At 36.8% G+C, this 13,115-nt stretch overlaps 2 protein-coding genes and 1 long non-coding RNA gene across 10 annotated transcripts in view; 1 reads left to right on the top strand and 2 right to left on the bottom strand.

Annotated features, from left to right (window-relative positions):
• The window catches only part of LOC127508732 (uncharacterized), a 488,047-nt gene that overhangs the window by 280,305 nt on the left and 194,627 nt on the right, over positions 1-13,115 (top strand). The window lies entirely within an intron of this gene.
• LOC127500999 (uncharacterized) overlaps positions 1-13,115 on the bottom strand; it is a 385,015-nt gene that overhangs the window by 258,456 nt on the left and 113,444 nt on the right. The gene's annotated exons all lie outside the window — the stretch shown is intronic.
• LOC127508584 (CMRF35-like molecule 5) lies at positions 3,739-11,839 on the bottom strand. The gene is made up of 6 exons (XM_051886673.1): positions 11,243-11,839; positions 10,745-11,074; positions 9,441-9,524; positions 7,047-7,145; positions 6,771-6,823; positions 3,739-4,130 (listed from the first exon to the last, which is right to left on the bottom strand). Exons 1-6 carry the CDS (start codon positions 11,280-11,282, stop codon positions 3,864-3,866), a joined length of 873 nt encoding a protein of 290 aa, XP_051742633.1. The 5' UTR covers positions 11,283-11,839; the 3' UTR covers positions 3,739-3,863.

Below are 13,115 nucleotides of genomic sequence, written 5' to 3'. Positions count from 1 at the left end.
GTAATGTCTTTGAATTTTGTGGTTGTGCTGAAGAGTGGCGCTTGTGTTCAGTGAGTAATACTACTAATGTCAGCACTGACAACACTCTTTTCTTATTTGTTCATTCTGTTTGCATGATGAATAAAACTTCAAGTGATCTCCTGCATTAGCATTCTCTTGCACACTTTGCCTTAAATGAATCCATATGTAACATAAAATATTCAGAAATTTGACTATAGTAAAAATCAAATTAAGTTGGATCAACATACTGTAAAAAAATTGTAATTAATTTAAACCGACTATGGCAAATTCATTTGACCTAATCCAACTAAATTGTGTTGACCCAAATGATTTAATTTGAATGTAAAAAATTGTGTGTAAAAATTTCCTTCAATTAAATTAAGGGTAATAAATTAAAATAATATCATACGTTTCCATTCCATTCAAATACACGCCTGATGCAGTCCTCAGATCATCAGAGGCTCATCAGCTGAAGTCTGAGTCTGATTGCTGCTTCTGTCTCTTTAACAGGCAGTTGTGGATTCAGCACCACGGACAGCAGCTGTCAATCAAACTTCAGCATCACTGATGACAGTTTAACAACACAAACTGAACAAAGAGTGAAATGCTGAGACTTGACTTCATCTGCTTCCTTCATCTTCAACTTTGGTTTTAAAATCATCTGCATGAACAAATGAGTCCATGTAATTATCAAATATTATATGAAAACTTCCATTCCTACAAAGTCACTCATTTATTTCAAAATAAGGAATGCATGTAAAACAGTTATTTTTAATTGATCAAAACAGAACAGAAGAATAAGAAACGAGCATCTACTCTATCAACTACCACACCATAACCTACACATTTCACTAAAACCAAGAAGTTTAACAGGCATTAACACATATTTACCACTAGATGGAGCCAGAGGTTTGAATAAGACGTTTGTGTTTGTGTTTTCAGTCTCAGAAAAGTTGATTCTCTGCTCAAGGTATTTTTTTCCTCAGACTATTAGTTAGTGTCTTTGTTATCTGTACTTAAATTATATCATAACTGAAGGAATTTTACAAAATGTACCTTTATTTTCCCTCAGAAATGTACACAGAGCCTAGTTTGCTATAGGCCTACTTTTGGAATAACGTTAATTTTGTTATTTCAGCAAGTTTTAGAGTAAAATGTTTATTATACTAATTTATATAATGTATCATGAGGCATTTCATATTATCACAGTCAGTAACAGTGTTGTTGTGAAGATATTGTGAGATTCACGAGCCTCAGCGCGACGGTTAGTTAAAGCACTGCTGTCAAGATCAAATAAAATACCATACAAGTCATTCATACGCTTTGTGATGTGTAATTAAGTTTTCTAATGGGATAAAACATGTCTGTGTGAGGAACAGATCTAAAATTAATTGATTACTCACAGAAAATCTTCCTCTCGCTGATCTGTCAGTTCAAATTTTGATTCACCCGCGAACTTTGTTTTCATTCAAACGGAAGCGCAGCGCTCAGCTCCATATAAGGAGAAAAGGTAGGAGTAGAAACTGTGCTTAAACCTCATTGGTTCTCTAGTGTATGATGTTGTGTCATATTTGAATGTTCAGAATCTTGAAATAAGAACTGAAGGTTCAATGTGAGATACAGTCAGACACAGCTGCAAATATGGTTCATTACTAATAACTTGGAAGCTTGTTTCTGCCACTGAATAAAAAGAACAATAATTATAAAGATAACGAAAACAATGTAGGTCTAAAAATCATTCTAAATATAAAAGAACAGCAAACTCCACACCACAACTTACAGAAAAATTCTCTGTATCTTTTATGGAGTGGAAAGTCTGTGGCCATCGATACTAAGATAAATGGTTCCTGTTTTTATCACACTTGCAGACGGCTGAAGGGTTTCTTGGTTTGACCCACAAAAGATAAATAGTGCAGAAAACCACAAGCTGAAGAGCATCTCATGTTCATGATCTTCAACACACTGACCACAGTATCAAGCAACCCTGTGAACACAAAAAGCTTTTTCAGGCAAGTCTCTTTATCTTAGTAAAAAATATAAAATACTGGGTTAAAGAGCATTTATCTGAAAATACACACTTTTGATTTTTAAAAATGCTACCAAAATCAAATGTACAGACTCATTTCACCGTTTATCACCTGTTTTCTGTCTGATGATGATCTCACCCGTAATATCACAACACGACATCACTGACATTTCACATTCAGTGATATAGAGAGTTATATCTCTGTCTAGACTGACAATTATGTTTTTACTGAATTCAGAAAAGCAAACTAGCATATTACTCTTACTGCCATATAAAGAAACACTATGATTTTATACTTTGATTTTATCCAGAGAGAAAATAATGTTGATAATGATCATCAAAATAAAACCATAAAATTTAAACTGGAGTTGTCGCTTGTTTAAAGTGGTACTGGCTTAAATTTATCAACTTAAACTCGGTCTCTTGATTTGTGAGCTCTCTTTTTTATTATTTTTTTTTTTTATTTAGTTTGATCTGAGAAGTAAAATTGTCAAATCACACAGATAATTTTTTGATCATAAACATTTTCAGTCTTTTGAATCTCAGTAAAAGTTGGAGGTGAATTAGTGAACGATCAGCTCTTAGTCTTTTTTGTCTTCTGCTCTCAATGGATGTTGATCTTCTGTCTCTCTCTGTTCAGTCTCATGTGTCTCACTGTGGGTTTCCTGAGTCTGTTTAATTAAACTGAACTGAGACACTGAACCTTCAGCAGTTTTCTGTGGCTTTGAGCTGGACGGAAAAAAACAGCCTGTTCATCACGCCAACACAAACAACACCTCCAGCGCTCGTGAGAAACTTTGAGACAGAAAATTAATCACAGATTAAAAAAAATAATAATTTTCAGGTCTTTGAATATGTATATAAAAAAACTGTTATAACCTGTTAAAATATAAACTGTTTCAAAAATGAAATTATTACTTTATATACTTTTAAATCAAGATCTTTTAATAAGTTGCTCTGAACACAGTAGATCTGTGGTTTTCAGTCCTGGTCCCATATGGACCCATCGCTCTGCACATTTAACCTTATTTAACACACCTGATTCAGATCATCAGTTCATTAGGTGAGAACTACATGATCTGAACCGAGTCACTGCGTCTGAAATCAAATACTTCCCTACTATATATGAAAAACCGTACACCAAGAGAGTAGCATCTCCAAATATATTCGAAAAACGAGGTGAAAAGTACCCGGATGACGTATTACAGTGCATCTGATGGACACTTTACTATCCCATGAGGCCACGGGAGAGAATTTATGAATGAAGGTGAAGTGATGCAACTGATGCTGGTAGATCACATGATAATGGCAATATGGTGGATGTAGTACGTCCAGATTACTACTATATAGAATATATTTTAATGGTCATGAAGTAAGTTCAAACTCAAATGTAGTACCTACTCAGACAGTGTATGATTTCAGAGGCAGCGAGTCAGAGAAGAGAGACAAGTGATGGATCTCCAGGACCAGGACTGAAAACCACTGAAGAAGATCAGACTTGTCCAGGATCTGCTTTATAAACTAGTGTCATCTGTGAAAAAATCAAATCAAATAAACTGAACTGGACAAAGTATTCAGAAACCACTGGAATATAAATGAGAGTATGATTCAATTATTTGAGCAGCCTTACTGGGATCGACAAAATCACATTAATCAACCAGTCATTTTTTTCTGAAATGTGGGAGTATTTGAAACTTTTCTGAAAACAGTCATTATTTTGTGATTCTATTTAATGATGCACTTAAAAAACAATACACATTTCACCTTTACCTCAGAAAATTAAAACATTTTTACCTCAGATTAGATCTACATGAATCAGTCCGTATCTTTAAATGCATCAGTTTATAACATTCTCTGTTGTTGTGAGATGATTGACAGCAGCGTATTCACAGTAATCCTGATTATTCCTGATACTGACACTGTCAGGACAGTCTGATTTTGTGCGGAAATTCACCACTGCGTAATTCAGATCCTCAGCAGATGTGATGCAGTGCTGAGAGTCTCCAGTGGCTTTCTCAACTGTAGCAGAGGAATCAGAGGGGCTTGTGGGTAATTGTTTGTGAGTGTCTTTAATCTCCTCATAATCACAACCAGTGTGAGAAACCTGAGGAGAGACAGAACATATATGTATTTAATAATAATTTGAATATTCAATAATATTAACAAATCTTCAGTCTTTAAATCATCAGGGGCCAGTTGTTCTAAAAGTTTAATCTGGATCAGAATGATCTGGATTTGGAAAGCCCATGTTTTGCTATCCAGGTTCAGGTAATCCATCTTACTTTTGTGCTGGTTTTTCAAAGTAAAATTGGATTGGATCACCCTGATCCAGATACACACTTTTTCAGATGACCAAATCTGGATTACTAGTGCTCTACGGAGCCCCTACAGGGACATGGTGATAGAAGGAATATGGGATGGGGGAAAAAAACATTTCACTGCTTTTAGGTTCTCTCAGAAATGTTTAGCATAGCGTTCACCCGAGAAATATTGCATTCGCTCGTAAAGAACTTTTGACTTGTTCATCTCTTATGATTGTGCCAATGTTTACATACAGCGATAAAAAAACACTTTATATTAAATATAGTATTTTTGTTTGGTATTTACAGTACATTATTTTATGGCACCAAAATCTCTTTTTTTTACTTTACAGTAGGTCACCAAAGGCTAAATACAGGTGCTGGTCATATAATTAGAATATCATCAAAAAGTTGATTTATTTCACTAATTCCATTCAAAAAGTGAAACTTGTATATTATATTCATTCATTACACACAGACTGATATATTTCAAATGTTTATTTCTTTTAATTTTGATGATTATAACTGACAACTGAGGAAAATCCCAAATTCAGTATCTCAGAAAATTTGAATATCGTGAAAAGGTTCAATATTGAAGACACCTGGTGCCACACTCTAATCAGCTAATTAACTCAAAACACCTGCAAAGGCCTTTAAATGGTCTCTCAGTCTAGTTCTGTAGGCTACACAATCATGGGGAAGACTGCTGACTTGACAGTTGTCCAAAAGATGACCATTGACACCTTGCACAAGGAGGGCAAGACACAAAAGGTCATTGCAAAAGATGCTGGCTGTTCACAGAGCTCTGTGTCCAAGCACATTAATAGAGAGGCGAAGGGAAGGAAAAGATGTGGTAGAAAAAAGTGTACAAGCAATAGGGATAACCTCACCCTGGAGAGGATTGTGAAACAAAACCCATTCAAAAATGTGGGGGAGATTCACAAAGAGTGAACTGCAGCTGGAGTCAGTGCTTCAAGAACCACTACGCACAGACGTATGCAAGACATGGGTTTCAGCTGTCGCATTCCTTGTGTCCAGCCACTCTTGAACAACAGACAGCGTCAGAAGCGTCTCGCCTGGGCTAAAGACAAAAAGGACTGGACTGCTGCTGAGTGGTCCAAAGTTATGTTCTCTGATGAAAGTAAATTTTGCATTTCCTTTGGAAATCAGGGTCCCAGAGTCTGGAGGAAGAGAGGAGAGGCACACAATCCACGTTGCTTGAGGTCCAGTGTAAAGTTTCCACAGTCAGTGATGGTTTGGGGTGCCATGTCATCTGCTGGTGTTGGTCCACTGTGTTTTCTGAGGTCCAAGGTCAACGCAGCCGTATACCAGGAAGTTTTAGAGCACTTCATGCTTCCTGCTGCTGACCAACTTTATGGAGATGCAGATTTCATTTTCCAACAGGACTTGGCACCTGCACACAGTGCCAAAGCTACCAGTACCTGGTTTAAGGACCATGGTATCCCTGTTCTTACTTGGCCAGCAAACTCGCCTGACCTTAACCCCATAGAAAATCTATGGGGTATTGTGAAGAGGAAGATGCGATATGCCAGACCCAACAATGCAGAAGAGCTGAAGGCCACTATCAGAGCAACCTGGGCTCTTATAACACCTGAGCAGTGCCACAGACTGATCGACTCCATGCCACGCCGCATTGCTGCAGTAATTCAGGCAAAAGGAGCCCCAACTAAGTATTGAGTGCTGTACATGCTCATACTTTTCATGTTCATACTTTTCAGTTGGCCAAGATTTCTAAAAATCCTTTCTTTGTATCGGTCTTAAGTAATATTCTAATTTTCTGAGATACTGAATTTGGGATTTTCCTTAGTTGTCAGTTATAAACATCAAAATTAAAAGAAATAAACATTTGAAATATATCAGTCTGTGTGTAATGAATGAATATAATATACAAGTTTCACTTTTTGAATGGAATTAGTGAAATAAATCAACTTTTGATGATATTCTAATTATATGACCAGCACCTGTATGTAGCCTAATGTCTACTTCTAATTTATTACTTTAACAGTTGAACTAATAAAAAGCAAAATAATAAAATAATAATAATAATAATATGTGTGTATGTATATTACATGATAAAATGTTGCATTTTTTGACCAGTTTTAAAGTTGTATTACATTTTTGTTCGTGAAATCCACCCTTGTGATGGGATCAGTATAATCCAGATTTTCTGGATCAAAGATATTCCAATCTTACTAAATATTTGTGAACAACACAAACTGATGATTTGATCCAGATCAAAACCCAGATTGGATTTTGTGATCTGATCTGATTTCAGAATCCCTTTTTCCTTTTGAACAACCCATTTTCAAGATTTGATCCAATCCGATCAGACTACTTTTGAACAGCTGGCCCCTGGTAATATAATTCATTCTCATTATTGATCAAAACAAATATCTTTTCCCAATCACAGTAATTCTACTAACCGCTTCATTGTTTGCTGGAGTCGCATGAGATCTTTTGGAGGAGGAATCAGCGTCTGTCAAAAACAAGAAAATTAATGGTTTGGTAAATCTCTTCACATTCTCATATTTCTCTATTTTGTTCATCTTTAGCTGTAGTCAGCAGGAGGCAACAAAGTTAATTTTATGAAAGAAAAAAAACATATCTAAGAATGTTAATGTATCAGTTTGATCAATGTGGAAAATCAGACACAGTCCTTGTAAAGAAAGTAAAATTATTGACAGAAGAAGGAGTTTTACTGTTCGACCGACGCCTCCTGCAGACAGTCCAGATCATGAACACGAGTCCAGTGGTGATCAGAAGCAGAACCACAGACACACTGACCACCAGAGAAGAGCCTGAAAACACCAGAGACTCTCAATCTGAACCACACACACAAATGAATGTGTTTGTATTAGTGCTGTCAATCGATTAAAAAAATTAACTAATTAATCGCACATTGTTTTCTCTGTCATTAATCGCAATTAAAAACATTGGAGATTTTTGTATTTTTATATTGTAATAATTTGACAGTTACTCTCCAAATTAATGTAGCAACAACTTAAATGAATGCAGGCCAGTGATTCTAATACTGCTACTGATGTCTCCATGAAATTGATTATAACATCAACGATAAACATTCAACATTACAGTATAATTGAAAGCTATCAATTTCAACATTTATTAGGCTTTAAAAAATAACAACTTTTAATTTAGGTGAATTTAAAACAATCAAAACCCATTATAATAAATGTCATATTTAACTGTGGCCCTCCTACCTGTTTTTGTTAAACACTTTACAGTCTTCACTGCATAAATTATAAATGAAATATAGATTAATCCTTATAAAAGTACAATTTTCTCTGTTACCTTCGTTCTTTGATTAACATTAATGTTAGCAACTGGTTTATTAGGCTGCTGTGACTTTAAGAGCTGCCGCTGCTGAACGTGACGCGAATCTGACGCGCATCTCATTTTCTCTTTCCCTGTGTCCGAAATCGCCCCTATATCCTTAAACAGCCATTTTTAGTGGTGTCCGAAACCTTAGTGGACATTATTAAGTGCACAACTGATGCTAGAGAATACCCATAATGCACTGTGAGAGTCGGGTGCCGAAGGAACTCCCATGTCACGCCAAAAGATGGCGCCCACAACTAATTCATCAATCATTCATTCATTTTACAAACCGCTTGTCCGCGGCATACAGCGTAATAATACAGGTAGACCTATAAATTAATTTTTAATTGATTAATACATTGTTTATGTAAGGTTTATACATAATTTCCATGACAGAATTCAAGACAAATCCTTTCATCTTACTACTAGAGCTGCCAGTTTGCTAAGTTTCAAATGATTATTAAACAGCAAACACAAACTATGCAAAAGCCGCAGCCCTTCCAGTGCTCTCAGTGTCCCAATTTTCAGCCACTCCTTCAAGTGAACAGAATTAGTGAACTAAAGTGAATGTGGGTATTTCGGATTCAGCCTTTAAATTCATTTAAGATGTTGTTTAAATTCATTTAAGACTGCTCTTATCCCAGATAGCAACATTGTGTCGGCCCAGATCCGGCCCATATCTGGCACATGTGGCATGATGATCTGGCCCACATGCTGCAATGAATTACGGTCCTTGTGTGGGCCGTTTCTGTTTGCCAGATCTGGGCCACAAGCAAGCCATAGCAATGCCACATGTCAGCCAAGAGCAAAGAAATAAACCAGAACTGGACCTTATCTGAGCCACAGTATATGTATATATTAAGTATAGAGTCATCTCAGCCTTAATAAGCCTGTTTACAATTACTGAAGGAAAGAAGAGAACAGAAAAAGAGACGAGCAGAAACACAAGAACTACAACTGACTTCAGCCACAGCTTTAGATGAAATCAACTGAAGATGAAAGACATCAGATTTTGTGGTTCAGATAAGGTCCGGTTCTTGCTCTTGGCTGACATGTGGCATTGCTATGGCTTGCTTGTGGCTCAGATCTGGCAAACAGAAGCGGCCCACACAAGGACCGTAATTCATTGCAGCATGTGGGCCAGATCATCACGCCACATGTGCCAGATGTGGGCCGGATCTGGGCCAACACAATGTTGCTATCTGGGATGAGGATACTCGACAAACTGGCATTTTGGCATAATTCTGTGTGTTATTGTTTGTTCAAGCGCGAAAGAGAACTCAGTTCTGGTGCGCTGTCTGCACACAATACTTGTGTGCGTCTTTCTATTACGGAAGGCCAAAAGGTTCAAAAACATGTTAACTTTAACACGTCAACAACACATAAAACGTGTGTTTAACACGAAATTTCAAGCGTTACATAAAAATATGCGTGAAATACACATATTTGACCTGTTGTTTGCATGTTAAAATTCACGTTTTTGAACCTTTTGTCCTTTTATATTCTGTGCATTGTGTGTGTGGGTCACGCAGACGCAACATTCACAGACAGTGCGTTCTCTTTCGTCTTGTGGAGCTTGAATGGTTTAAAAAGCATGATCATATAATGTAACGCTAGCCAAAGGATGACAGAAAAAAAATGGATGCCGCGTTGATTGTGTTAAATATTTTTAACGCGTTAAACTGGACAAAATTAATTGCACGCATTAACTCGCTAATTTTGACAGCACTAGTTTGTATTTCAGAGAGAGTTTGTACCTGTTACAGGAGACACAGATGTGATCGCTGGAGATTCAACTGATGACAATGATGATGATGATGTTGTTCTGTGATAGTCTGTCACTAAAACAGAAAAAGTCAGTGTCACAAACAAAATATTTTCTTACTTTCTTCACTCACACATACTTCACTTCCCTTTTCTCAAAGACGCTGATGTCTTTCACACATTACTTAACCATCAGACATGCTTCCCACACAAAGCCACAAACTGTCGTCTTCGAGCATCTTGAAACTGTCAGGAGGATTTAAAGTGTTGCTGATGCATTAATGATCTCTTTGCTAAGTACTTTTGCACATCCATGCTGTTGTTAACTAGCAGTTATCTGTGAGAGATTTGAGTTAAATTGACATTTTAAGAAACACTTTTTTAGTGAACTCTCAGTATATACTCACATTACTAACACAGTATACATATTAAATGCTAATAGACCAATTTAAGACAATCCGTTTCCTGAAATGAAGTGAGTTAACACAGGTTTTAATTCAGTGCAGGGTGTTATTACAGTAACATTGTAAAGTAGATTACAGTAAAGAACTGTAAATTCACAGCTGCTCTTGTTTTGCTGTTTTGACAGTTATGCTGTGTTTTTACAGTACAGTTTTAGTTTATGATTTACATTTGAGGTGAGGATGAATGTACAAGGTTTTATTAACACAATGATTTTTTTTTTCGTAGAACCATTTAATAATGTAAAGAATCTTTTTCCACCATAAAGAACCTTTTGTGCAATGGATGAATTCCATGGATGTTGAAGGTTCTTCATGGAACCATCAATGCCAATAAAGAACCTTTATTTTAAGACTGTAGAGCAAACATGAGATCTTTATCATCATAATGTCACTTGAACTCTATGTTTTTGAACTCATGTTAAATTTTTACCATGGACTCTTAGTTTGTATTATATTGCATTTGTTCCTGATTTCATTTCCTGTGCTTATGTTCTGTTTCCCTTGGTCTCCATGGTTTTTGATTATTCCCAAATCAGTTTCAATTTTAGTTCATTATGTGTGTGTGTGTGTGTGTGTATATATAGCCCATTATTGTTCCTTATAGTTTGTAACTGATCACTGAAAGGGTTCTTTGGGGAGCCAAAAAATTGCTCTTCAATGGCATCACTGCAAAAAAAAAAAAAAAAAAAAAAAAAAAACTTTAACTTTAACTTATTTTTAAGAGTGTGAGTATTGATTTTATCTTTCATCATCTAGAGGTGTTCAGTATTATTACTGTCATTATGTGTGATGTTGTGGAGATCATCACGGGTTTGAGGCTCTCAGTTACTCACCTCTTATAACATTCAGATTCACTGCAGTGTTGGAATCTTTTCCTTTAGTTCTATCAACTCCACACTGGTATGTCCCAGAATCCAGTTCAGTCAGATCTCTGATGGTCACAGTGAAGACTGCTGATCTTGTGTCGTCATACAGAGAGAATCTTCCATCATCAACCCATTTATTTTTCTTATTAGTCCTGATGAGTTCAGAGCACCACTCAGTCTTTGGTTTATCCGGCTTCTTTCCTCTACAAAAATACTTTGCATTTGCTGTATCTCCTTTATTATATTTGCATTTGATGTTGACTTCAGACCCTGAATATCCTGTAGTGCTCACAACACCTACAACAAACCAGCATTTTAATATATCACATATTATGAGAACAAAGTGAAATTTCAGATACTAATACTGATTCTTAAAGTCAAATCAACATCATGAACTGAAGTGAAAGACTCTCCTCATCAAATCTGTGCTGTTTTTAGTGATTTACTCTGAGTTCAGATTCTTACCAGGAATCATCATCAGAGTGAAAGTCAAGATGATCTTCATTCTTGTCTCTTATTAAATGATCTTCTCTGTTGTCAGTAGATTCAGTTCTTCTGAAGCTCTTGATGTGTGTTCAGATGAGTTTTGAGTGTTTCTTTCCTGGTTACATGTTTAACATGAAGTGCTGAATGTGACAAAGATGCCCACTTCCTCTGTATCTGCCACAGTGAGTGAGTGAATAATAAAGCGGGAAGTGAAACTAATGCTTCACACATGCTTTATTTGACAGTGACATCTGATGGACACACATGTAACAGCAGCAGTTCCCATTGTAACTATAAGTGCAGGTTTGACTAATAAGGTTTATATAACATTGGCAGAGAGAACAGGAAAGAGGAAGTATAATAAAGTCCAGGGATAAACACAGAGCCCCCCTTAAGGAGAGGATTCCAGGCACTCCACAAAAAAAAAAAAAAAAAAGTCCAGGAGTATGGTGAAATGGAGGTGGAACAGGGAAGGGATGGAGGGCCAGGCCCGTGTAGTGGAAGATACTAAGGTGAAGCAGACAGAGTGCATGGTGGAGCCAAGAGATAGAGCTCAGAGAGTTTAAAGGCTGTAACAGAGGTGATGGGAGGAACGCAGTGGGATGATTCAAGGATGGTTTTAGTGTCTTTGACAGGGTGTACAGAGAGTCCAAAGTTGGCATCCTTGGCTGTAACAGGGCAGGAAGAGGTTTCAGAGAAGGCAGACAGAGGGTTCAGGAGCAGACGCCGCTGCCCCGGGACAAGCAGAAGAAGAGCGTGCAGCCCAAACGCACAAGATGGCAGTTCCCATTACCAGTGACGGATTATGACATACTAAATGTTTACCTCTAAATATGCACCATTTATCATCTTTAATACTGTTGTAACGAGTAGTGGCTGTTATAAAGCACACAACAACAAAGTATCCAGAAGAAAATACTTTTTTTATAAAAGAAATCAAACACAAAGTGGAAGTTCACAGGGGAAATAACTGAGAAACACAACCACTCTACCATAAACTATACAGGACAAAGAACTAGCTGAAACTGAGGGCTGAAGTACACAGAGCAAACAAAAGAGCTAATGAGTTCATTAACAAGACAACAGGTGAACAGGATCAATCAATGAAACACTGGGAAACTAGGTCAAACAGAAACACAAGAGTAGTGTAACCACTAGATGACTGTATAGCTCTATATATACAGTATATAAACAGAGGGTGTGTTTCCTAATTTACAAGACATAACTTACTTGTATAAGGTTTTGCATTTGGATATATTATGCATTGTTAAAGACTACTTTTAGTTGAGTTTTTTCTTTTCTTGTCTTGTGTTTGTTGATTTTCAAAATATATTTGAGTCTTTAGCCTACATACCATGAACAGAGACGTGGTCTGTGGTCGAGTCATGTCTCTCCTGTTTGAAAAACTCTCCATCACAAATCCGTCAGCAATTGACAAATTCACATTCAAGTAGCTTTATTGACATGGTAAAGAGGATTTATATTGCCAAAGCATGACAGTGCTCTGATCCAAAGGTGTTGAGAACTGTCACATGTACACACAATAATAGGCAGTGAATGACAGTGCTCTGATCAGTTCAGTTGGTTGAGGCGGCGTTTCCATGTCTCGTTCAGCGTGGGGGGTGGGGATGTGGAGATTGAGGAGCATTGCCCCCCACCCCCCAAAAATGTATATGCACAGGGGCGAATGAGCTTAACAAAATAATGAGGTAACAAGGCACACCTGGGGGAGACGATCAATGAGAAATCAACATGAGAAACTACAACAGACTACAAAGATTGAAGACAGACAAACACAGAGAACATGACATGATTAATAACAGTACAATGTGAAAATTATTTTGTATTACAA

This window comes from Ctenopharyngodon idella, chromosome 1, assembly GCF_019924925.1.
Source record: "Ctenopharyngodon idella isolate HZGC_01 chromosome 1, HZGC01, whole genome shotgun sequence".
Taxonomy (NCBI): domain Eukaryota; kingdom Metazoa; phylum Chordata; class Actinopteri; order Cypriniformes; family Xenocyprididae; genus Ctenopharyngodon; species Ctenopharyngodon idella.
This window is presented reverse-complemented; position numbering and strand designations above follow the sequence as displayed.

Excerpts from the sequence above, each read along its gene's own strand:
- LOC127508584 (XM_051886673.1), bottom strand. The coding sequence starts at position 11,282 with ATGAAGATCATCTTGACTTTCACTCTGATGATGATTCCTG. Across the intron at positions 9,525-10,744 it reads GAATCTGAATGTTATAAGAG|TGACAGACTATCACAGAACA; the intron begins GTGAGTAACTGA and ends TTTCTGTTTTAG. Across the intron at positions 7,146-9,440 it reads ATCTGTGTCTCCTGTAACAG|GCTCTTCTCTGGTGGTCAGT; the intron begins GTACAAACTCTC and ends TGGTGTTTTCAG.